Genomic DNA, 25,358 nt, shown 5'->3' with positions numbered 1-25,358 from the left:
GTGTGTGGAACGGATTTGGGCTCAGCTGCTTGTCAGCCCAGGCCCCGCAATCTTATCCGAGAGCCGAGTCCACACAACTTGAGCCGACTCTCCTCGACACCCACAATCCCATTCAGGGATGCAAGTAGGAGGAATCTGTATGGGCTGCTGCTCCACACCCTCCACTTCCTTGCCCTTGTCCACTGCCCCAACACGCCATGGCAGTCGGTCTTTCCACCTGGAGATGAGGGAGGCCCCCAATGGAAGTCCCTTTACGAAGGTGTTCTTCCCATGCACCTGGAGGATCTGGGGTGGAGGCTGCTGCATAGAGTGGTGTCCTGCAATAAGTTCTTTAGATTGTACATGGATCTCCCACCCGCATGTCACTTCTGCGGGCTGGAGGAGACCATGTACCACTTGTACATGGAGTGTGTGAGGCTGCAGCCCCTTTTTAAAGTATCTGCGTGGGCTGCTTTTCACCTTCTGGTTGCATTTTAGCCCCACCCTATTTATATATGGTCATCCAGTAAGGAGGGGGGCATGGAGGGTTGAGGATGTCCTTGTCAACTTACTCCTGGGGCTGGCGAAATCAGCCATTCGTGGGTCTTGGAAACGGGTGGTGGGAGGATCTGCCCGGGCAGACTGCCTGGCAATGTTTAGGGGGTATGCTCGTGCCTGGGTAAGTATTGAGAAGGAACATGAGCAGTCCACGGCAACCACAGAGGCGTTACAGGACCGTTGGGCTCCACGGGGGGTTATTGCCATCATAGACAGAGATGGAAACATTTTAGTTTAATGTGTATTATCTATTTGTAGTGAAGTAATTGTGTTAGTCACTGTTTTGTATATATTGCACTGAATTTATAATAAAGATATTCTGTATATAAAAAAAGACTGTTTTGCAGATAACTACAGAAGATTGAACTCTTGGAGGTGAGATTGGCCATTTAAATTATATTGATGTAAGGTAAGCAACCTTAAAGGCACCTGGTGGAATCATGACGACCAAATTATCATTATGCTTAGAAACAAAATTAACTAGTTTACACAGAACATAAAACATTGGAACACAATGGAGGCCTTTGGCCCACAATGTTGTGCCAATCTTTTAACCTACTCTAAGGACAATCTAACTCTTCCCTCCTACATAGTCTTCCACTTTTCTAAGGTCCATACATCTATCTATGAGTCTCTTGAATATTTCTATATATCTGCCTCTACTACCACTCCTGGCAGTATAGTATGTTCCATGCACCCAGCATTTCTGACGAAAACAATGAACCCTGTTATCTGCTCTATACTGTTCTCCAATCACTTTAAAATTACGCCCCCTCGTGTTAGCCATTTCCACCCTGGGTAAGTCTCTGGCTCTCCACGCGATCTATGCCTCTTATCATCTTGTACGCCTCTAATTCCCCTTTACTCCGAAGAGAATTTCTGCTGTAAACTCAGAATTTTTGAATGCACGACATGCAACGACAAAGTGCCTAATCAAACTTCCAGAGGGGTATAGTCTGGCCCGGAAATGGTTGCAATGCATTCCACTCTGGAAATAATTGAGTTTTATTCACAGAGTGCTAATAAAGAGGAAGAGCAGGTAATTGTCAAAAATTCTGAAATAATTATGCCCCAGTGTAGTAACTATACTTATTTTCACCAGTATTTTTAATGGATTTAATAGAATTATTATAAAGCATATTTTAATTTAGAAAACTTCCACTGTAATAAAAAGTAGCAGCTAAATTCTTTCCTGTTTTGAAGCATGCAGCACTTTACCCAATTTCTCTTAATCTTGACAAGAACTCTTCAATCAAATTTTACATAGGATATACAAGATCGCATGGTAACCTTTCCCAAAGTTTCATTTTACCTAACACCTACAATTGAGGAGTTCTCCCATTGTGTTTAAATTTTTCACAGAGCCAAGACCTTCTGGACCTCGCAATTTTGTTTTGATGAAATGTGTTATGACCAAATTGTTTTATTGTAGCAAGTAACATGAGCACAGATATACTGTAAGTGTAGTTACATGTTATTGCAGCTCCACAATTCCTGTAATTTTAGTTTCTGCATCTGACTATGATTTCCAAAATGTTAACCATTTAATTAAGCACCATTCCTTTCATTTCCTACAAATTTAACACCATTAAATTGATTATTGATTATTTTACCTCACTGAATACAATCAAAGTTGCTACACAAAAACCTCATGAAATTCAACAGTCCGTTCTGTAATTTTCCAGTTATAGTACACTGAATATTGTACCACATCCTTTGTATCAAACTGATAAAGCATTTTAATATAGAAAAGGAACAAAAAGGTTTATGGAGGGCTATCCTGAGTTTGGCAGATTACCTTTGGATATGAGCAAAAGACCAGAATTGGTGTGCCTGTCCTGAAGCAGTTTACAAAGTTGTGGGAAACCATACGGGAACATGGAAAGGGTGAGGGTAGAATTGTGATTAACTGCAAATCTTTTAAAGAGAGCAAAAAAATAGGGCCACCAGATGAATGGGAATTTGAACTTTGTGCCAAAATTTTGTAGAGGAGGAACAGAAGGCTATTCGGCTCGTTGAACTAACATTTTACGAATTTTATCGATTTCTACTTTCTCACATACGATATTGATCGTGTGGATAGCCAGAGGCCTTTTCCCAGGGCTAAAGTGGCTACCACGAGGGGACATAGCTGAAGGTACTTGGAAGTAGGTACAAAGGGGATATCAGAGGTAAGTTTTTCACACAGAGAGTGGTGGGTGCGTGGAATGCACTGCCAGCAAAAGTGGTAGAGGTGGATACAATAGGGTCTTTTAAGAGATTCTTAGAGAGGTACATGGAGCTTAGAAAAATAGAGGGCTATGCAGTAGGGAAATTCTAGGCAGTTTCCAGCGTAGGCTACATGGTTGGCACAACATCGTAGGCCGAAGGGCCTGTAATGTGCTGTAGATTTCTATGTTTCTATGATATAGATAGATAGAGAGATAGATAGATACTTTATTGATTCTAAAGGAACTTGTAGTGTCACAGTAGCATTACAAGTGCACCCATACACAAATATTAGAAGAGAAATAAGAATAAAAAATAAGTTACCTCTGTCAGTCAAACAGGAGGGGGCCATCCCTTCCCTGGCTATAGGTTGACTCATTATAGAGCCTAATGGCCAAGGGTAAGAATGACCTCATATAGCGCTCTTTGGAGCAGCATATTTGTCTTAGTCTATTTCTAAAAGTGCTCCTCTGTTCAGCCAAGGTGGCACGCAGAGGTTGAGAAACATTGTCCAGAATTGCCAGGATTTTCCGTAGGGTTCTTTGTTCTACCACAGACTCCAGTGTGTCCAATTTGACTCATATAACAGGGACAGTTTATTAATCAGTTTATTGAGCCTGTTGGCACCACCTGTGGTGATGCCATTGTCCCAGCACACCACTGCATAGAAGATTGTACTGGCTACAACAGACTGGTAGAACATGTGAAGGAGAGGCCGACTGGACTAGCAGCCAGAAGGTTGAACTGCTGATCTAGAGACAAGATTTCTGAGCCCACCAAGGCAGTTGGGAAATGTAAGTTCCAACAATGCAATAAAATCTTGAATGAAAGGATAACTTTTGTAATAGTAAAATGAGATTAATTCTTAAAAGGTGGAATTTAGGAGATGATGGCACCTAATGGCGACTCCTTTGTTTGCATCTTCAGAAACAGCTCTATTTCTATCTTTGATATCTCTTTTTTTCCCTTTCAAGGTTCTTTTGAAGACCCTGACCTGGAGTTACACACTGACTTCGGATCCTTGCAGAAATAGCACACACTCTCGGGGCCTCACGACCAGCTGCTATTCGATATGCCAAAGATGTGGCCTGGAAGACTAGAGTGCCTTCAGGGTGCTGGATTTTTGTAGTTCTGGAGGTGGGTGGATTCAAGGACGGTGCCGCCACCTGATGTGTCGTGGGAGATGGAAGATCGAAAGCAGCGAGCTGGCTGCTGGCTGTGTGCCCAGAGACCCGAGTTCTTTGAGCACAGAGCTCGGAAAAAGTGACGCAACAAACTTTTAACACCATAAATCAGCAAGTTGCTTTGTTATGTCTCCCCTCTCGCTGTGAAATGGGGACAACTCTTTTTCCCTTATTAGGGAGGGAGAGAGAGAGGGGGAGAGAGAGAGAGAGGGGGGGGGAGAGAGAGAGAGGAGAGAGAGAGGGGGGGGAAGAGAGAGAGAGAGAGGAGAGAGAGAGAGAGAGGAGAGAGAGAGAGGGGAGAGAGAGAGAGGAGAGAGAGAGGCAAAGAGAGAGACAGACAGACAGACAGACACACACACACACACACACACACACACTCTGTGGTATGTCAAAATACTGGGTGAACAAGTCACCCTTGGAGTACTGCAAGTCTTGTCTGTGTCTTTATTGATGCTTTGCTGCATGCTTGAGTGCTCAGTGGAGGGTGCCAATGCTTTTTTGCTGGTGGGGGCTGGTTGTTTTTTTGCTGCTGTTTATGCGTGGGAGGGGGAGTTGGGGGGACTTTGGGGTTCTAACATTTAACTGGCATTCACTCTTTGGGGCACTCCTCTGTTTTCGTGTATGTTTGCGAAGAAAAAGAATTTCAGGATGTATATTGTATACATTTCTCTGACATTAAATGTACCTATTGAGACCTATTGAAAATTGCCTCCAGTGAGGTCTCAGCAAGTTAATCAGTTGAGAGGCAATTAGAGATCACAATAAATACTGCCTAAATGAATTTACTATGAATGAACGTAAAAAGAAGTGGCCAAAATTCAAATGCAAACCACATTTCTCTTTGGATTTGCTTATTATATCCAAAATGGAAATATAATTGTGATATCTCTGATTCAAGAAAATCTGACTAGTTACTTCCAGGAGCAACTCAGCCTTGTGTGCCTGATATGGCATGGGATGATTCCAATCTTTCAATGAGTAAGGAACGTTACGTGGGGGGAATTATGTTGCATTGTTCTAAGGTGTCTGCTATCATGGGGAAACACTGATATTCTACCACCCTCGCAGCACAACCTCCTAATCTTCCTGAACCCCCACCCCCCAACCCCAGATCAGAACCTAAACTGCATATTAAGTGTGCAACACATCATCAGTAATTCCTGTAGTCCTGGCCACTGCTGAATTTTGTAGCAAAGGCTCACACCTAAATGGATCTGCACTGACCCTTCAAAATGCCTTTAATGCCACTTTGATTCAATATGTATTTTATCTTTAAAGTTGAAAACGAGTTGCATTCCTTGTTCCTTGTTTATACTTTAAATCACATACTGTAGCTTACCAGTGATTCTCAAAAACATTCCACATTTTTGCTGCTACATAAGCCAGCAGGAAAAACCCCCAAATTCTTTTGTGATTTCCCAATGGATATTCCATTGGTAGAGTAAGTTAAAGCTTGATGCTAATTGGAAGTTACAAGCAATGTCCTGTTGCACACTGTCATTGTACTGGAATGACCTTTCCCTGAAATTCCTGAAAGTTTGGCTCAGAAGGCCAATTCAATGATTGAGCTTGAGTCTTTTTATTTCTTATTTGGAATAGAAAGTAGTTCAGAATTAAACTATTATGAGATCAAATTCTGCGGGGTACAAAAGGTTGAATGGAGCGTTGTGACTAGATATGATGTATTTCTTGACACTGACCAAAATATGGAAAAACACAGGAGAACCGGTAAACTGTATTGGTACAACTGCTACCACTTCGGAGATGAGACCAGGCAAATGTTATACCTCTCTGTACTGAGAGATAAGATTAACCAGTCAGTCACTTTTATCCAGTCCCACATATCACATATTGGTCAGTTACACTAGATACACGATCAAAAGTGTTAGGTGTGGCACTAAAATACCATTACAAAACTTAAAACTGTTCATAAATTATCTATTGCTTGTCATCTCTAGCTCTATCATTAGAAATTGATGAAGGCAGAAACACAAGACCCTGCAGAGACTGGAATCTAGAGCAACACATAATGGAGCTGGAGGAACTCAGCAGGTTGGGCAGCATCTACAGAGGAAGATGAACAGTTCATGTTTTGGGTTGAGACTGCAGATAAAAGGTCTTAAATCAAAACATCAATTGTTTATTTCCCACTGTGGGAAATCTAATTGTTCATGACCCATTGGGTTCCTCCAGTTCCTTTGTGTATTGCTGCAAATAGAAGAATATTTGTTCACGAGACCTAGGATACAGTCGATATAAAATACTAAATTTGACATATAAACTTTAAAGTTTTAAGAAACTTGATACAATAATATTTGTTTTGAGGCTAGCATTTACCAGTAAAAAGGCAGACAATTAATATTCTCCATTATAGCCTTAAAAAGCATGGTTAAAAAGCTTGTGCACCCACATTTATAACATTTTTTTCAATTATTCTGAAATACCTTTAATCAGTGCTATCTATTGCTCTATGTGGTAATGAACTGCAATGCAATGTACTTACTATCCTTGGTTTAAAAGGGGGTTTGATTTTCTTCTGTTCCAGTAGCACCCAGTCAATTTCCTTAAAAAATGGGTGTTGTTTAATTGCCTCCTCCCCACCTTGAGATGTCACGCAACCCAGACGTTTATTTGGGCTCTTAGTCATGAACTAAAACAGAGAAAGACAGATGTAAAATTTTGGATTTGTATGTCATTTCACAGAAAATGTAATCAAACATGTATATTTCCTGATATATAACAATGTAATAGAGCCATAGCAAATGATGTAACTGTCAGTCATTTGGAATAAGATAGGGCATGATGCACAATATGATGTTGTCTTTTACAGAAATTATTCAAGTTTATTTTTCAAAACTGTAAAAGATAAAAGTTGGGATAAGACAATTTTAAAATAGCTCTATGAGATTTGAAACATTAGGCAGCCGGCAAGAATGAAAAAGATTTTGAAATTAGCACATTAGTCACATTTCATGAATACTTTGGAGGTAATTATAGCGATGTGGCTTCTTAATTCAACAGTTTATTAACAAGGCTACTGGGAAAAGTATGCTTGTAAGAAGCAGATCTAATTATATCTTAAAAGATTTGAAAATTGGGCTTTGGGCACATCAGCCTTGATTAAAATCATATTGTCTGTCTTGAATTGGTTCGAATTTTGTTAGCTTTATTTTAAACGTGGCCAAAAATATAGTCTGCATACAATGTAATTATTCAGGACATTCATTGTGACGCAAAGACCAACATAATGTATTCTGTAAAAGAGTTATTGAAAATGTTCAAAGGAACATATGATTGGCGTTCAGTCTGACAATTGCATGGGTTCCTGAAAACGTGGATTATGAGTTTCCAAGTCTTCTAATGTCTGGCTCCTATAAATTCCTCAAAGGGCAGATGCCAGGAAGTATTTCTTTACATAGAGGGTGGTTGACATTTGGAATGGATTGCCAGGAAATACAGTTAAAACTAAGACAATTGACTCATTTAGGAAATAACCTGATGTTGTAATGGGAAAACAGTAGGTCTTACATTGCAAGGAATGAGAAGATCAAATGACCAAAAGGCTGTCTTCATGTGATATAATGTGTGACTTTATGAAAACCCTTGTAATTACCTTTGGAGAAGGAGACTGGTTATAAAATTTGGACTCTGATCACAATCTTAGAGGCTACAAAGCTGAAAAAAATTGCAACTCTTAGGCCAGTTTAACGACTAACAAAAGGAATTACCCTTAATTGCACACTGGTAGACTCCTGACTTCCAATGATCAAGAGAACACAATAAAATTCTAGGTACAGGAACTTTTTCTGTGTTCTGCAACATCTTGGTGGTAAAATAAAACTTAGGCTGATTTTTATCATCTGATGTAAGATCAACAACATGAAACATTAATTTTATTTTTGCCTCCACAAACACAGCCTGTTTCCAACAATTATTGTTCTTATATTTGGTTTCTAGCAACTGTCACTGTGCGCACTGGCCCAATGTCTGAAGCCAGGCGTGGAGGAACGACAGACTCCCATGTAGGGATGGAAACACGAGTTTATGCATATGAATATCAACAAAACATTGCTGGCATGAGCGAGTGACACTGCGCGACAAAACATTTTCAACACAAAAGACCTCGTGATGCGCGCTAATCGGGTATCCGCTGTAAATTATCACAAAAGGCGGAAAACCCACGTCAGTCACAATAAACTTGTCAAGATTAAACAGAAGACACAAGGGCTTAATGACTAGTTAAGACAACCATTAATAAATGCAGGTTCTTGAGAAACCTAGAAGCCCAACATTCTACAAGTTGCCGCACAGGGCTGCAGGATTCAAGACACAATTGTTCTATTTTGCTTATGTAACAGACTTTTATTTTGTTAGCCTGGGCAGAATCCGATGGAAGCAAACAATTTGTCTTTCTTTGAACTGCCTGAATTTTATACCTTTGAAAAAATTTCAATAAAAATAAAACCACTATTGCACTATTGTAAAACTCAATTAAAAATTACCGTCCAGACAATGAAGAATTGCTACTCCAATCTTCTTTGAATAGATGAGCAATAACTCCAGAAAGGTGTCAATATGATGCTGGGACAGGCGACTTAATTGTGCATGACAATAAGGGAGTTGTTATTGGTCACCTAGTAACTGCTCCACAGAGAGTGGCTGAAGAAACCAAACATTCGTTCAACTGACCTTTATTCAATAGGAGAGGAAAGGTATGTCACATCCGGAGTTTCTCCGGTTAGCAGACGATTTCGCTCCAAGCCTCTCTGACGTAGTGGGGATTCGCATACAAGGCAAGTTACAGCAGTGGTTTGCCATTGCCTTCTGCTGGGTGAGTTTCCAAAGAGATCACCAGCTCGTAACCCAGCACGGATGGAAAGCATGCAGGGGAGCCGGCTGGCTGGATTCGAACCCAGGACCTTTCGTCCAGAAGTCCAACACTGATGCCACTACGCCACCAGCCAGGTCTTTATTATTATTCAATAACTCTTCTGAAAAGTGTATGGGCATGAGTGTTGGGTGAAGATAGGACCAAACTTGTATATTATATCATTATTTCTTCCACTTTCACAAATGAAGACTGGCTACATCAGCTGCATGCTGTGATACAGCAGCTTCTCTTGGTCCAAACAAAGGTGCAATTGTTCATTCTTTATGTCTTTTTTACAATCACAAGACACTGTTGGATATTAAGGACATCAAGTATGGCAGGTCTACCCCAATAACGAGTTGCTGGACACAATGGAAGAAATAACTGGCTTGGGCATCTTTCTTGTGATTGAAAGACCCTGTTGGATATTGGTAATGCAGAATACTGCGGGTCTGATTCACTAGATCATTGTTGAGACCGATGGAGGGGGAGCTGTGTTGCTTCCACTGTTGTGCAGATAAGGCCCTCAAGCCTTGGTGGGGTCGCCTGTTGCTGTCGCTGGCAAAGGAGACGCCAGAGCTGGCTTTGTACAGTTGGATTCTCTACTGGGTTGGGGGTGTGGTCCTCCCATCAGTGCTGCCCTCTTGTGTTCACTGCTGGGAAGATAAACTGGATTGTGTTCACCTGCGGTTGTACTTGTGCGAAATGATGAACTGCTGTAGCTTGTTCTTGCAGAAATGTGGTTCCAGGACAACCAACCTACAGGCCATGGCACTCAGGGAAAGTTGCTACATTATTACTATTTTTGTATATTATTTTTTTCTGTGTTATTTTGTATGTTTTTCTGCTCTCATCATTATATGTGCTACATGAGCTGTGTGCTGGGTGTGACTGTTGGTACTGTGTATTGCACCTTGGACCCACAGCAAAGTCTTTTTTGTTTGGCTATATTCCAATGGTTGAATGACAATTGAACTTGACATCGGAGAACTGCTGACAACCATAGTGTATCAGAAGAGGGGAATAAGAATTGATCCCTGGGAGAAATTAGAGAAGACTCATATTTTACAAACAATATCTCTTTAATTCATCCATTTTCTGGAATCTGAGCACCAGAACCTTGCCATGATCTCCAAAACCTTGATCTCCAAATAATTACTTATCCATCAATTTTCACCAATTTTGATATGACATGAAGTGCTAATTTTGATATCCAGTTTGCTTACACATCATCTCTTGAATACCAAGCAAATCAGAGGCTGCATATTCTTCAGCAAGTGACTGCTTCCTGATTTTCCAAATTTTTCCACCACCCACGGGCATAAGTCAGGAGCACAATGGGATCCAGCCCACTTCTTTGGATAAACGTAGCTTACACAACTCTCAAGAAGTTTAATACTATCCAGGACAAATAGACTACTTGACTGGGCTCCCATCTATACTCCGGTTAAAGCCAGGCAGACAGGTTGTTAGAACTGTAAACCTGAGGAATTTTCCAGATGCTGGAAATTCAAGCAACACATCAAAGTTGCTGGTGAACACAGCAGGCCAGGCAGCATCTCTAGGAAGAGGTATAGTCCTGACGAAGGGTCTTGGCCCGAAACGTCAACTGTACCTCTTCCTAGAGATGCTGCCTGGCCTGCTGTGTTCACCAGCAACTTTGATGTGTATTGATTGGGTTGTTAGAACTGTCCACTTTACTTCTCTAAGCTCTGGACACCTTTGACTGGCAGTGAAGATACCTGCCCACACCGGGTACTGTCCTTCGTGGTTTGCCTGCAATCTCCCTGGACAGTTTGAATAGACTTCGTAATGACTTTCCTTTCAGTTGATGACATTGGGAAGTGGATATAGTGGCTGAGAAGGCCTAAGCTAGCAGCTTATACATCTTTGTAAAATCATAGAGCTCCCCACTACCAAACATTGAGGACCCTCTCTGCAACCCAGATCTTTTCCATGGAGTCGCCTTAGCAGTTGATCATAGTACATCAGGAGTCCACCAATCTCAGTGATTTTACTTTGGGTGTTTTCAACTACTGCCAAGCTCAGGAATACGCAAAACTATCTGGCAGGATTTGTCAGTAGTGAATGTATACTGGGCTCAATTTTAAACCAGGAAGAATATTGTTCACATTGCTGCCCACATACCCAAGTTTTATCCAGAGTTAAGGTTAGCACTCACTATTCCATTTGCAATTTTTATGGTCTATTGCTAATCATGGATTCTTACACTTAAAGAGCTGTACTTCTGTATAACTAGCTTTCTATTTGCCGTCCTGATAAGGATTTTACTACCTCAGGTGTTACAGATTTCAAAGTTTTTCAATGCATTCCCTGCCTGGAACAACTCTTATTTTGGCAGGAGCAGGAGCAGCACAACACGCAGGTGTCCAACCTGGTGAGACGAAGGAGGGGCCAGGGCCGGAGTCACCCCATAGTGCCCGGAACCTCCAAGTGTTGCAGACTAATCCCTCTAACATGAAGTCTAACAGGAGGTGGATCAAATGGCCTGCAGCTAACATGACGTCACTGTGGAAGCAGTTTGATGAAGATGTTAACCAAATTCTGGAGGCAACGGCGACAGGAGGGGTTGATAGGAAGCTGCAAGCTATGACATAGAACATAGAATAGTACAGCACAGTACAGCCCTTCGGCCCACAATGTTGTGCCGACCCTCAAACCCGGCCTCCCATATAAGCCCCCAGCTTAAATTCCTCCATATACCAGTCTAGTAGTCTCTTAAACTTCACTAGTGTATCTGCCCCCACCACTGACTCAGGCAGTGCATTCCACGCACCAACCACTCTCTCAGTTAAAAACCTTCCTCTAATATCCCCCTTGAACTTCCCACCCCTTACCTTAAAGCCATGTCCTCTTGTATTGAGCAGTGGTGCCCTGGGGAAGAGGCGCTGGCTATCCACTCTATCTATTCCTCTTATTACCTTGTAGACATCTATCATGTCTCCTCTCATCCTCCTTCTCTCCAAAGAGTAAAGGCCTAGCTCCCTTAATCTCTGATCATAATGCATATTTTCTAAACCAGGCAGCATCCAGGTAAATCTCTTCTGTACCCTTTCCAATGCTTCCACATCCTTCCTATAGTGAGGTGACCAGAACTGGGCACAGTACTCCAAGTGTGGCCTAACCAGAGTTTTATAGAGCTGCATCATTACATCGCGACTCTTAATCTCTATTCCTTGACTTATGAAAGCTAACACCCCATAAGCCTTCTTAGCTACCCTACCCACCTGTGAGGCAACTTTCAGGGATCTGTGGACATGTACCCCAAGATCCCTCTGCTCCTCCACACTACCAAGTATCCTGCCATCTACTTTGTACTCTGCCTTGGAGTTTGTCCTTCCAAAGTGTACCACCTCACACTTCTCCGGGTTGAATTCCATTTGCCACTTCTCAGCCCACTTCTGCATCCTATCAATGTCTCTCTGCAATCTGTGACAATCCTCTACACTATCTACAACACCACCAACCTTGGTGTCGTTTGCAAACTTGCCAACCCACCCCTCTACCTCCACATCCAGGTCGTTAATAAAAATCACGAAAAGTAGAGGTCCCAGAACAGATCCTTGTAGGACACCACTAGTCACAATCCTCCAATCTGAATGTACTCTCTCCACCACCACCCTCTGCCTTCTGCAGGCAAGCCAATTCTGAATCCACCTGGCCAAACTTCCCTGGATCCCATGCCTTCTAACTTTCTGAATAAGCCTACCGTGTGGAACCTTGTCAAATGCCTTACTAAAATCCATATAGATCACATCCACTGCACTACCTCATCTATATTTCTGGTCACCTCCTCAGAGAACTCTATCAGGCTTGTTAGACACGATCTGCCCTTCACAAAGCCATGCTGACTGTCCCTGATCAGACCATGATTCCCTAAGTGCCTATAGATCCTATCTCTAAGAATCTTTTCCAACAACTTTCCCACTACAGACGTAAGGCTCACTGGTCTATAACTCCCTGGACTATCCCTACTACCTTTTTTGAACAAGGGGACAACATTTGCCTCCCGCCAATCCTCCGGTACCATTCCCGTGGACAATGAGGACATAAAGATCCTAGCCAGAGGCTCAGCAATCTTTTCTCTCGCCTCCTGGAGCAACCTGGGGAATATTCCGTCAGGCCCCGGGGACTTATCTGTCCTAATGTATTTTAACAACTCCAACACCTCCTCTCCCTTAATATCAACATGCTCCAGAACATCAGCCTCACTCATATTGTCCTCACCATCATCAAGTTCCCTCTCATTGGTGAATACTGAAGAGAAGTATTCATTGAGGACCTCGCTCACTTCCACAGCCTCAGGCACATCTTCCCACCTTTATCTTTAATCGGTCAAACCTTCACTCCTGTCATCCTTTTTTTCTTCACATAATTGAAGAATGCCTTGGGGTTTTCCTTTACCCTACTCACCAAGGCCTTCTCATGCCCCCTTCTTGCTCTTCTCAGCCCCTTCTTAAGCTCCTTCCTTGCTTCCCTATATTCCTCAATAGACCCATCTGATCCTTGCTTCCTAAACTTCATGTATGTTGTCTTCTTCCACCTGACTAGATTTTCCACCTCACTTGTCACCCATGGTTCCTTCACCCTACCATTCTTTATCTTCCTCACTGGGACAAATTTATCCCTAACATCCCGCAAGAGATCTCTAAACATCAACCACATACATGTCCATAGTACATTTCCCTGCAAAAACATCATCCTAATTCACACCCGCATGTTCAAGCCTTATAGCCTCATAACTTGCCTTTCCCCAATTAAAAATTTTCCTGTCCTCTCTGATTCTGTCCTTTTCCATGATAATGCTAAAGGCCAACAAATGACAACAATTATTGTCAGTATCTCCCAGTGGAGGTTGGTTGTAGCGGATTCGTAGCCCATTCTTTAGTTAGAGCCTTCAGCATTTTGGGCATCGAGGGAGAGAGGAAGAGGAGAGCCATCCGCAGTACCACAGAAGCAGCAGAGAGGGCCTCAAGATGGCTGTGGATCAAAAGAGGGGAGCCATGGAGTCATAAGTAGCTAGCCATCTGGACAAAAGCTGGGATCTGATCAGCCCCGGCTGGGTCACCTGGAGGAGGTTGTATGATGTTGAAAGACCCGAAACACCCGATGATTCCAGGAACATCACTGAAGATGTGTCCAGAAGCATCAATAGATGTATGTATTCAGCATTATAGTACTGTATGTCCTGCATTGCTAATCTGCTAACCTGCCCACATTCTCCTGTTACTTACTCCTGCAGTCTTCTTGTTGGCCTAAGACCAAAACATTTATACATGTAATAGTTTATTATGGTTGAATTAGTTCTCTAAATAGTTGGAGTGTTACAGTGATTTACTATAGTATGGTTTTAAAAACTATTTTTTAATTCAAATAATGGACCTATGCCACAATAAACATACTCAGAATTTAACATATAACCTAAGGCGTGGATCAGGTCACTCACTTTGTTAAAAATGTTTTTCAGTAAATATTCTAGAACGTCACTACATTTAACTCAGATATAGCAGCATTTCCTTATTTAACCATTGATTGACTTTTCCAAATGGTTTTAAGTTTTGCTGTATTTTCCATAAAATGCATACATCAAGGGCAGTTTGTACAATTAAAAATAAAAATAGCATAAGATTTAATATCAAATGTAGGTAATATCAGACTAATGGTCTTTGATTTAAAACATTGACTTTGTTACTTTTCGTGCAAACGTGGCTTGGTCTGTTGAGTATTCCCAGCATTTTCTGTTTTAATTGTATCATCAAAGCTCTGTATGACTGCAAGACTTCTCATCTACTTTTCAGAATTCACTTTGCAATATAAGACCAATGTTCCATTTGCTTTCCTAGTTATTTCTGTATTTGCATTTTCTGTGTTTTGTGTGTGATGACATCCTGAACCTTCTTACAGTAGCATTGGCTAGTCTCTCTTCATTTCAATAATATTCTGCTTTTTTATTTATTCAGTAGTGGAGAACCTAACATTCCCTACATTATACACCACCTGTTAATTTGTTGTTTACTCAATCTATAACACTGTCTGAACTAATTTATTTTCAGTTTATTTGGAGACACAGCACAGTAACAGGCCCTCAACAAGCTCGTGCTGCTAAATTACACCCAGCTGACGAATTAACCTACTAATCTATACATCTTTGGAAGGTGGGAGGGAACAGAAGCACCTGGAGGAAACCCATATGATCAGAGGGAAAAACTACAAACTCCTTACAGTCAGTAACAGAATTGAACCCAGGTCACTGGTGCTCTAATTGTACTCCTCACCATTTGTTTATGACCTACTTTGGCCTATAGTCAATCAGTCAGTCTCTCTCCCTCTCCCTCTTTCTATATTTTTTATTTTTTAAAGTTCTCTCTTCCTTTTAACCCCTCATTTTCTACTACTGTTAAGATACTGAAGACAGAAGTAACATTTTTCACAATCTCTGTCATTTTCATTTTTGCCATTATTACCTTTCCAATCTTTTCTCCTAAGGGTCCAGCAGTTATTTTTGTTATTCTATCATCTTTTTATAAACATATAGGCTCTTACCGTGATTTTCTACTTTTTTGTTGACTACCCTCAATCTATTTTCTCACCAGTTTTAGTTACCCTTTGGTGGTTTCTAAGATTTTTATTAATCTTCTGGCTCACCATCAGCCACAGATGGATGATCCTTCAGAACATATCTATGTGAAGTATTATGAAATATCTCCCTATATGTCAGCCACTGCTTAACTATCATTTTCCCTTGTAATTGATGCTTCCCGTCCACTTTAGCCAATTCTACCGACATACCTTTGAAAATGCTTTTAAAGTTAAAACATTAGTTTCAGAGCTCACTGTCAAACTGAATGTGAAATTCTATCATGTCATTACCACTTTTCCTTAGAGGATTCTTCACCATGAAATCATTGATTTTTCCTATCTTATGACCAGATCCCTGCTTGTTTCTATTAGGTTTTGATCTACAGAACTGCCTGCAAACAGCATCTGAAGTCAACATTCAAAATCCCTTTGTCAATTAGCTATGTTTAATCTACATGAAGATTAAAATTGTCCATAATAATGGCAGTGACTTCTTCACATTATTGTTCAATACATATCCTGTTCTATAGAGTAGCTACTCGTAGGGGCCTATCACCTTTGAACCTCTTGTCCCTGTGGTTTCTTATCTCCATCTAAACAGACTTTTCTCGACCTTCTGAGATACAATCATTACTCACTGTCCATCTCCTTTTTGACGAGTACTACTACGCATCATTTCTCTTTCAAGTTATCTGTTCAAGGTGTCAAATATCAAAGAATAAACACTTTCCCAACCTTGGCCATTCTAAGATAGCTCTCAGAACATTATCTCTTATTTCTATCTGTATCATCAATTCACCTACTTTGTTTTGAATGCTGTGGGCCTTTAATTCTGTTTTTTTTTCATTGTTTTCCTTATTCTGATTGTATGTATACATCAGTGCTTAGATCGTTGTGCTCTGTCCATTGCTATCATACTCCATTTCAAGTTCCTGGGTGTCAATGTCGCTGAAGACCTAACCTGCACACAACATATTGCTACAGCTAATAAGAAGGCAAGACGGTGGCTATATTTCAATCAGAGTTTGAGGAGATTTGGTTTGCCAACTAAAACGCTCGAAAACTTCTACAGACGTACTGTGGACAGCATTATTACCGTCGTGCAAGGGGGTGGGAGTACTTCACAAGATCAAAATATGTTGCAGAAACTTGTAAGATTAGTTAGCGCCATCATTGGTACTACTCTCCATAGTATCCAAGACATCTTCGAGGAGTCTTTTTTGAATGCTATCTCAATATAAACAGTCAGTTATTAAGTAGACTGTTCCATTTACCTAACCCATATGAAATCAATGTTAGGAATCTTTTTTCCATACAAGGTTGTATCCTGATTCTACTTTCATATTTTAACCATATAGTTGTCTACTGTACAGTTTATAGTTTGAAATTACTTTAAGGTAGCAGGTTGATTGCCACTGTGCCCAGTTTTTTATTATACCAAGTTAAATGCTGAGTAGAAGATTCAGTACTTTTCATTTGCTGGTGACGCTGAAGCAGATATTTGCTGTGGAGTCTGCATAAGGACTTGGGCATTAAGAAAATGGACAAAGAATTCATCATCATCATCATTATGTGCCCTGCCATATGATGTGAGCGATCATGGTCCCATGACCATAATTGTTCTTGGCAAACTTATTTTTACAGAAGTGTTTTGCCATTTCCTTCCTTGGGCAGTGTCTTTACAAGATGTGTGACCCCAGCCATTATCAATACTCTTCAGAGACTGTCTGTCTGGCGTCAGTGGTTACGTAACCAGGACTTTTGATATGCACCAGCTGCTCATACAACCATCAACCACCTGCTCCTATGGCTTCACGTGACCCTGATCAGGGCTGGGGTGCTGAAGGGAGGGCTAAGCAAGTGCTGTACCTTGCCCAAGAATGACCTGCAGGCTAGTGAAGGGATGGAGTGTGTTCCACCTCCTTTGGAGAGATGTATCTCCACATAACCACCATGCACTTTGGTAGGAGTAAAGGCATTGGCTACTTTCTAAACCAGAAGCAAATTCAGAAATCTGAGGTACAAAGGGACTTGGGAGAGCTGGTGCTGGATTCCATAAAGGTTCACTTGCAGGTTGAATTGGTAGTAAGGAGGATAAATGTAATGTTAGTATTAATTTTGAGAGGAGTAGAATAAAAAAAAACAAGGATGTGATATTAGGACTTTATTTAAGACATTGGTTAGACCACATTCGGAGTATTATGGGCCATTTTTGGCCCCATATCTAAGAAAGATAAGCTGGCATTGGAGGGTCCAAAGGAGTTTATGAGAATAATCCTGGGAACAAAAGGGTTAATGCATTTGATGGCTCTGAGTCTGTACTCACTGGAACTTAGAAAAATGGGGAGGGGGGGTAATTGCATTGAAACCTATTGTATATTGAAAGGCCTATATAGAGTGGATGCAGAGAGGATGTTTCCAATAGTGGGGAAGTCTTGGATTGGAGGGTACAGCTTCAGAATACGAGGACGTCCCTTTAGAACAGATGAAGAGAAATTTCTTTAGCCGGGGGTGGTGAACCTGTGAATTCATTTCCACAGTTGGCTGCAGAGGCCAAGTCACTGAGTACATTTAAAGTGGAGTTTGATAGGTTCTTGATTAGTAAGTATGGGATTCAAATGTTATGAGGAGAAGGTAGGAGCATGGGACTGAAAAGGAAATTAAATCAGCCGTAATCGCATGGTGAATCCGACTTTATGCGCCGACTAGCCTATTCCTGCTCTTATGTCTTATGGTTAGAGGTATAAAATTACATTGGTAGAATTTAAAAGGATACACACATAGATTAGAAAGAAGACAGGAGTTCCTGTGTCAACAACAGGAAACACTGGTAGCAAGCAGTCTGGATGCATTCGGTGCAGCTGAACACCTGAAGCCTGCTAGAACAGATAAAAGGGCTGAAAATACCACACAAAAATTGAGATTAAAACATCTTATAAAATTTCAAAAGTAAAAATTTTAAACAACATTCCTTTCTCACATGGTCTTTTTATTCGCTCTCACATACTTCAATTCTGCAAACAAGAGGTCAGGGAAATTGCTAATAATTGTGAGCAGTTCATCTTTGTGTATGAGATTTAAAAGCGTAGGTAACATTATCTGCACCTTTAAACACCATGGTTTGAGCAGGTCTACTCAGTACACATTTTAATATTTCCACAGTAAGTTAACTATATTTTAGTCCAAACTATTCAAGGATAGTATAGATAACTCTGAGTGTTGTAATTCAAGATCAAATGTCAAGTTACACAATGTTAGGAAACCAAACCTTCCAACTCAAATCCCTTGCTAATGGACAAAAATAAATCTCCCCAGCCGCTCATTTAATTCCATTGTCTTTCCTGTTCTCTACCTATACAACCAACAAGAAACTAGACAACAAAAAAAAACTACAAAGACTCGACGCTCAGCAGTTACTGTGGCAACTACCATGCGTAATATTAACTTATACTTTGTTAATTGTAGGATTACAATAAAAGCCAGTAATGCTCCCAGGAAAACTCACTCAGGGTAAAAAAAAAGGATTGATAAAGACTTTAGAAATTGCTTTGAAAGCAGCCTCAATCGAACAATTAACACCATGATAATCACGTGTCATTGAAGTGAAAAGTACAGCATCCACACAAACCATGATTTCATTTCACTTTTAGAATTACATATAAAAGCAAACAGATTGTCAGTGTGATACTCCAATTGAACTTTTGCTAAGTCACCAAATTGACACAACGTTATCTTACATAAAATAGGGTTATGTCTTCTGAAAAAACACATTAATTGTTATAAAGAGATGAAAATCAGGCAAAAAGTTATACAAGTGCCATATGCAAGTAATGTTTGCCAAACAGAACCAAAAACATGCACATAATGAGACGTGCAAAACCTAGAACAGATTCTGGGGGAGGGTTTTAAATTTACACGTTTCCATTCAGCACTGTATAATTGATAGTCACACACACAAAAATTGTGATTGCTCAGCACAGGAAAAGCCAGTTCTAGTGTGACCTCCTTGGATTTTTTAGAATATCTCAAAAGTATATTACACAGAGCTACATTCATCTGCTACATTTGATCTTCACAGGCAAATGGGTTTCTTTATCTACTTTGTAATTAGTTTGAGACCCGATAAAATACACTTTCTGAAGATGTCGCTCTCCCCTCAACCAACAATCTTAACTTTGAGATAGGACATCCAATTTAGTGTTTTGCATAATAAATCAGAGACATAATCTGAGCCACCATCCTTCTTTCTAATGTAATAACTCGTTGATAACTAAGCTGCAATTTCACCATGAAGCATAAAAAAAATTCCAGAAACAGCTGTTAAAGGAATCAAACATCTGAGAAGAGGACTTAAAGGGTCAAGCCTGGTGAAATTTTAAGCATGTATTTTTAGTAGTTAAGTGTTTTGCCTGATGTGCTGCTGAACCGTAGGGATCAGGACAATCCACCAAGGATCAATGTACACTCTGTATGGCACTAATTGATTTTAGAGAGGATTGTGGGAGGCTCATTTATTGATCTTTGTACAATGATTAGCGGAGGGTTAAAAATTAGCAAAAAAAAAATCCTACTTTCAATCACTATTCAGTAACTTGTTAGAACATTGGCTGTGTATTTAAGGACAGAAATTGCAGAGGATGGGTCCTGAATATGTGATACAGGAAAGTGTTTAGAATCCACAATTGCCCAGTGTGAGACAACACTTTCATGACTTTTTAATGTCATATTTTTAAGGTCTATGTTTGTAGGGGAAACAAAATTGTTCATTTGATTTTATAGTAAACCAGATGAACTACTGAAAAATGCTGAGAGATGAGTTTGGGAAAGCTTTATTAATATCGTCAGGCTCAGCATCACATGGAGGTCATCAGATAAGTAAACCAAAGATTTATGTCTTCTTCACATGGCCAACAGGAGAACAAGAAGAGGAAGAAGTGAAAAAAAAACAAAAAAGAAAATGAAGAATAAAAATAATAAAGAAATTCTACAGATCTAAAGCATAACAAACAAAATGCCAGAAGAACTCAGCAGGGTAGGCAGCATCTATGGAAATAAATAAACAGTCGAAGTTTCAAGCAGAGACCTGTCTTCAGAACCTGGAAAAGAAGGGGAGAGGTGCCAGAATAAAAAGGTGGAGGTAAGGGGAAGGAAGCCAGTTGGAAGGTGATAGGTGAAGCTAGATGGGTAGGAATGGTAAAAGGCTGGAGAGGAAGGAATCTGATAGGAGAGGAGAGTGGACCATTGGAGAAAGGGTAAGGGGGATAGAACCCTGGGGGAGGGGGTGATAGGATGGTGAGAAGAGATAAGTGGCAAGAAGAAAATAGATATAAACATAGAAAAGTGAAAGAAAGACATTGACCAGGGTGTAAAGCCCTAAATATGCTTGAATGTTTATTAAAATAAAATGAATGGCCTATGCAAGTTAACTTTAGAATCAATATTATAGATTACTTTTATATAAATGTAAATGGGAGTTTCCTTTTTCTATTGAGATGCTAGTTCAATCATACATTCTTTAATGGCAAATCTTATTTCTACACATTTACCACCTCTTACGACAAATTACCTCCTGAACTAATTAATTGACATGCCCCATTAAGAGACTATAACCTTATGTTAAGAGACCAGCAGTGGATTCCTGTGATAATTCTTTTTGAATATAAAATATCTCCAAAGATGATATGATGAATTCTTTATCCCCCAACCACTTTGAGACAGATCTTGCTTTCTAAGTTCAATTTCTACCTCATACAAAATACCGCTGCTGAGACACAGCTTGTATGGTGGTCTTGATGATACAGTAACTCCTGGATATGGAAGGAGATGGTATCTATAACCTAGGAGTCAGCCCACTGAGACCTATACTATTGCCCAAGAAAGAAAAGTACTCTTACATTTTTAAGCTATCTTCTGCTTAATTATCAAACTTTACTAAGAGAAACATCTGAAACACCAACTCTGCAATGGAGACCCTCATTTGGAAAGTTTGACAAGGCTGTTGCCTGAGTTGGGTAGATGTTTTGCACTTGCCTGGTGACGGTTTGAATCTACATGGTAATGTAACGTGTTTTGGATAGCAAGTTTGAACTCTTCAGTTTTAGTCACAACATAGTTATATATTTCTGTTTACTTGAAAGTTATCCCAAGATATCCTTTCTATAACTGCATTTTCACTGAAATTGCTCTAAAATCCATGAACTATATGCCATTTTAGCTTCTGTTTCCTTCTGTTGTATCTAGCTCAATCTCTCTCTTCTCCTGGGTGTTGCTCTCCCTCAGGTGCTTATTATACCTCAGTTTTGACATGGAATAAAGACTGAGTATTTTAATGAAGAGCAGTGGCTGAAATAAATTATTAAATTATTGTGGTTACTCTTCACAGGTGAATCAGCCCCTGTGAATAAATATCAAGTACACAGAATGCTTTACACAGCTGAATAAAATGTGAAAGCTTGGAGCACCAGCTGGTAGGAAGATGGATGGTGTTTGTGACAGTTGATAGGTTTCGAAAGACACACTTCATTGCTGTGTAAAGGCACACAAGAAAAAGTTCTCAATGATATAAATAAGCCAGTACAAACATATACACATCACAAAACACTTTGTCCTTTCCCACAAGTAGTGTAATTTATCCCAAGCCCTGCTGTCCTATCTGTGGCATTATGAACTGTGTTTCAACTCCCACTGGAAAATACTCGAAGTTAATAAATTCAGTTTTAATTACAGCTAACTCAAAGCAGTCTCCATGGGGGAAAGGTGAAGGGCAATAAGAGGGTGTAGGGAACCCACCGCTTTCAGAATGCTGACAGCTTCCTTACTGAGCCAGACTGGGTACAGCACATCATCATGCAAGATGGATTCAAAAAGGTCATCTTCATTGTCGGCCTCGAAAGGTGGTTGTCCAGCCATCATCTCGTACATCAGAACCCCCAAAGCCCACCAATCCACTGATGGGCCATACTCTAGTTCCTGCAGGATCTGTTCAGAAAGGCAAATAGATGTCAAATGAATGTTCTGCAATGAGTTGAAACAACTTATTAACTTCTTCTAGACAATTACTTTGAGAATGTTTGTTTTTCAAATACTTGCTTCATTCATAACTTTTATATTTAAAGCCTTCAATATATCCGATGATATTTTTACAGATAGACATGAATAGAATTTTGTGTGCTTTACAGATTCAAACAAAATTTCACACGTCTTCAACAGGAACTAATATGGACATTTCTAAATCATGATTGTTAAATCAATTAGGCAGAGATACCAAACAGGTAGTAGTAAATCAGGTGCCATTAGCCCGTGGCTGAACTGAACGGGTAGATAATTGGGGGTATGGAGTTGTGGATGGAGGTTAGGTGGATGGGTAGGAGAGGATGACGTACATTCTCCAACGTTCTCCAAACCACTCTCCATTTCTGTTGAACCTGAATTTTACCTCTATTCAGAAATGTTATGCATATATTGCAAATGCCTTATTTCCTTTACTTCCTTCAAAAACATTCATACTAAAATGGTTTGAATTTAATGTATTGATTGTGATGAAAGAGGGTTACAAAAGTACACATAGACTAAGATGTTAACTGTCCTGTGCTGGCACCAGTGGGATCAACAGTTGATCTGCCACCTGTTTTCAGGAGAGAGAGATAAGTAAGACAATGGAGCAGCATTTGGAAATGTTAATGAAGAGACAAGAGAGTTTAACGGAAGGAGACACCGGTCTGAGTATTGTCAAGACCGGCTTCTTTTGAACCCTGAACTGTTTGAAGTGTGATGGACAGGCGATACCCCAGCAGGGGGATAAAAAGGGGCAGGTTCGCTAAGACAACACACGCGACACCACGAGGTAACGAGACCCTGGAAGCGGTGCGCCCCCACAAGTCGGTGGGAGTTTTGGAGGTCTGATCGCGGGACCAGCCATAGACGCACAGGGCGGAAAGATACGGTCGGCGGGAACCTGGTGTGTGTCCGCCCTTGCCTGGGTGCCGGGTTCACCGCTGAAGAACGATCGTATCTGAAACGGAGGGGTCATAGTCGGTGACCTCAGAAGACATTACAAAGGGCTCGCCCGAAAGCTAACTGCGAGGAATATCAAAGGTCTGTTGAATCCGATTTGAATATCAGCATTCGCTCTCTCTCTCTCCAACGGCACGACAGCGATTACTGCGAACTTAACTAAACTGAACTCTGTCACTTGTGATTGAACATTTTACCCCTAGACAGCAATAGAGCTGATTGACCCTATTATCCTAGTTCTGAGTACATGTGTGTTTATTCATTGCTAACCTGTTGCATTTATATCCTTACTATTACAGTACTGTGTTGCTTATTTCTTTAATAAAACTTTCTTAGTTCCAGTAATCCAGTCTCCAACTGAGTGGTCCATTTCTGCTAGTTTGGCAACCCAGTTATGGGGTACGTAACATAAGAGATATTTATCATGTGCATTTAGGTTTTGCTATATATTCTCTCTTAATTCATGGATATACTTGTGCTTAAGGATTGTTTTGAAACCTTGGAAAGCACCTTAAGTGGCCACCTCCAGCACAATCTAGATGCTAATTCAGATAACACCAGGACACACAAAGATCAATGAAATATTCAGATAAATGATATCCAGGGAGTTGAACAAAGAACACTATGCTGGAATTGAATAATACCATAAAATTTTCCACATCCATCTGAAATGGCAGATGAGAAGTCAGTTAAAAATTTCACCATCAGACAGATCCTTAAGACTCCTTCAGTACTACAGTAAAGTATCATTCTGGATTACACGTCCAAGTTCCAGGACCAGGACTTATATATATTGCATTATGCTGCTGCCGTGAAGACAACAAATCTCATGAGAGAAGTTGGTGATATTAAATTGCTTCTGATTCAGTTAACTTCAGTGACTGATCCACACCCATAAATGACCCCACTTTTAGCCATAACAAAACACCCAATAGTCAGCTTAACAAAATCAACTGAATTTTTTCAATTATAGTTCAATGTTGCTCGTTAGTGTTCAGTACCACGAAGTAATGGGATGAACATTTGATGCTGATGATGTCATATTCTGACCTCAGTCTTTCTAAAGGATGCTAAAAAAAACGAACACAAATCAGGACTCTAATCAACATTCACACAATGTAGTGTAAAGTTTAATATATAGAATTGACCATTGACACTCAATTTGTGAATGGAGTTGGGAAATTAAAGAAATAAATAAAGATTTATTCAAAAAGTGCATATGGTGACAATGTTAATTTCTGGGCGATTTTATATTCAATTCTTGGGAGATCAGGGGGCCATCTGTGGAGAGAGAAGCATTATCAACATTTCAAGTTAATGGCCCAGCATCAGCTCCAATGAAAGATCAGTGATCTTAATCATTGACTCTTACTTTATTTATGGAGGCTGACTGACCTGCTGAATAATTCCTGCATTTTCTATTTTATTTTTAGTTCTGCCATTTTTAAAAACTGAGTTTTTGGGAGAAGATGCTTTGGTTTCTCCTGAACTAAACGTAAGAGGCCAGAGACAGGCCATCTGGTGCATGGTGCCTGCTCTGCCTTTCAATGTGATTGTGTCCACTCTGACAAACTAATTTGAAGTGGAGTGACAGCCTCTTGGAACAAATTGTCCCGGTAACCTTTTCCCATCATGATGAATCTTAGTGTCTGAATTTCAGATTCTGTATCAACTCTGAGCTGAATTTCCTTGCATTTCCAAGACACTGCACATGTAATCTCCAGCAGTCTTAATGCTTTCCTTCAGCTCTCTCTTACAACCTTTCTGCCACATCCGCCTTAATTCAATTTAACAATTTATCAATTCACTATCACGCCAGAGCGTGGTATCTTGTTGCAAGTTGCTCTCTGCAAGATCCACTCATTACTTCTATGATAAGTGTTACCTCAGTACACTGTGGTATTGGATTGACCACTATGAATGTCAGACAAGGCAAGATTTTCACA

At 40.3% G+C, this 25,358-nt stretch overlaps 1 protein-coding gene across 3 annotated transcripts in view; it reads right to left on the bottom strand.

The window, feature by feature from the left end:
* Positions 1 to 25,358, bottom strand: part of prkcea (protein kinase C, epsilon a) — a 651,762-nt gene that overhangs the window by 8,379 nt on the left and 618,025 nt on the right. For 2 of the 3 annotated variants that reach the window (XM_072264998.1, XM_072264999.1), the window contains 2 exons: positions 22,189 to 22,377; positions 6,433 to 6,579 (listed from right to left, as the gene is read on the bottom strand). In XM_072264998.1, coding sequence (XP_072121099.1) covers positions 6,433 to 6,579; positions 22,189 to 22,377 — 336 coding nt within the window. Of the gene's footprint in view, positions 1 to 6,432; positions 6,580 to 22,188; positions 22,378 to 25,358 lie in introns of those variants that run through there. The other variant, XR_011886793.1, reaches the window with a different exon arrangement.

This window comes from Mobula birostris, chromosome 8, assembly GCF_030028105.1.
Source record: "Mobula birostris isolate sMobBir1 chromosome 8, sMobBir1.hap1, whole genome shotgun sequence".
Taxonomy (NCBI): Eukaryota; Metazoa; Chordata; class Chondrichthyes; order Myliobatiformes; family Myliobatidae; genus Mobula; species Mobula birostris.
Note: the sequence above shows the minus strand (reverse complement) of the source record. Positions and strands in the feature narration are given on the sequence as shown.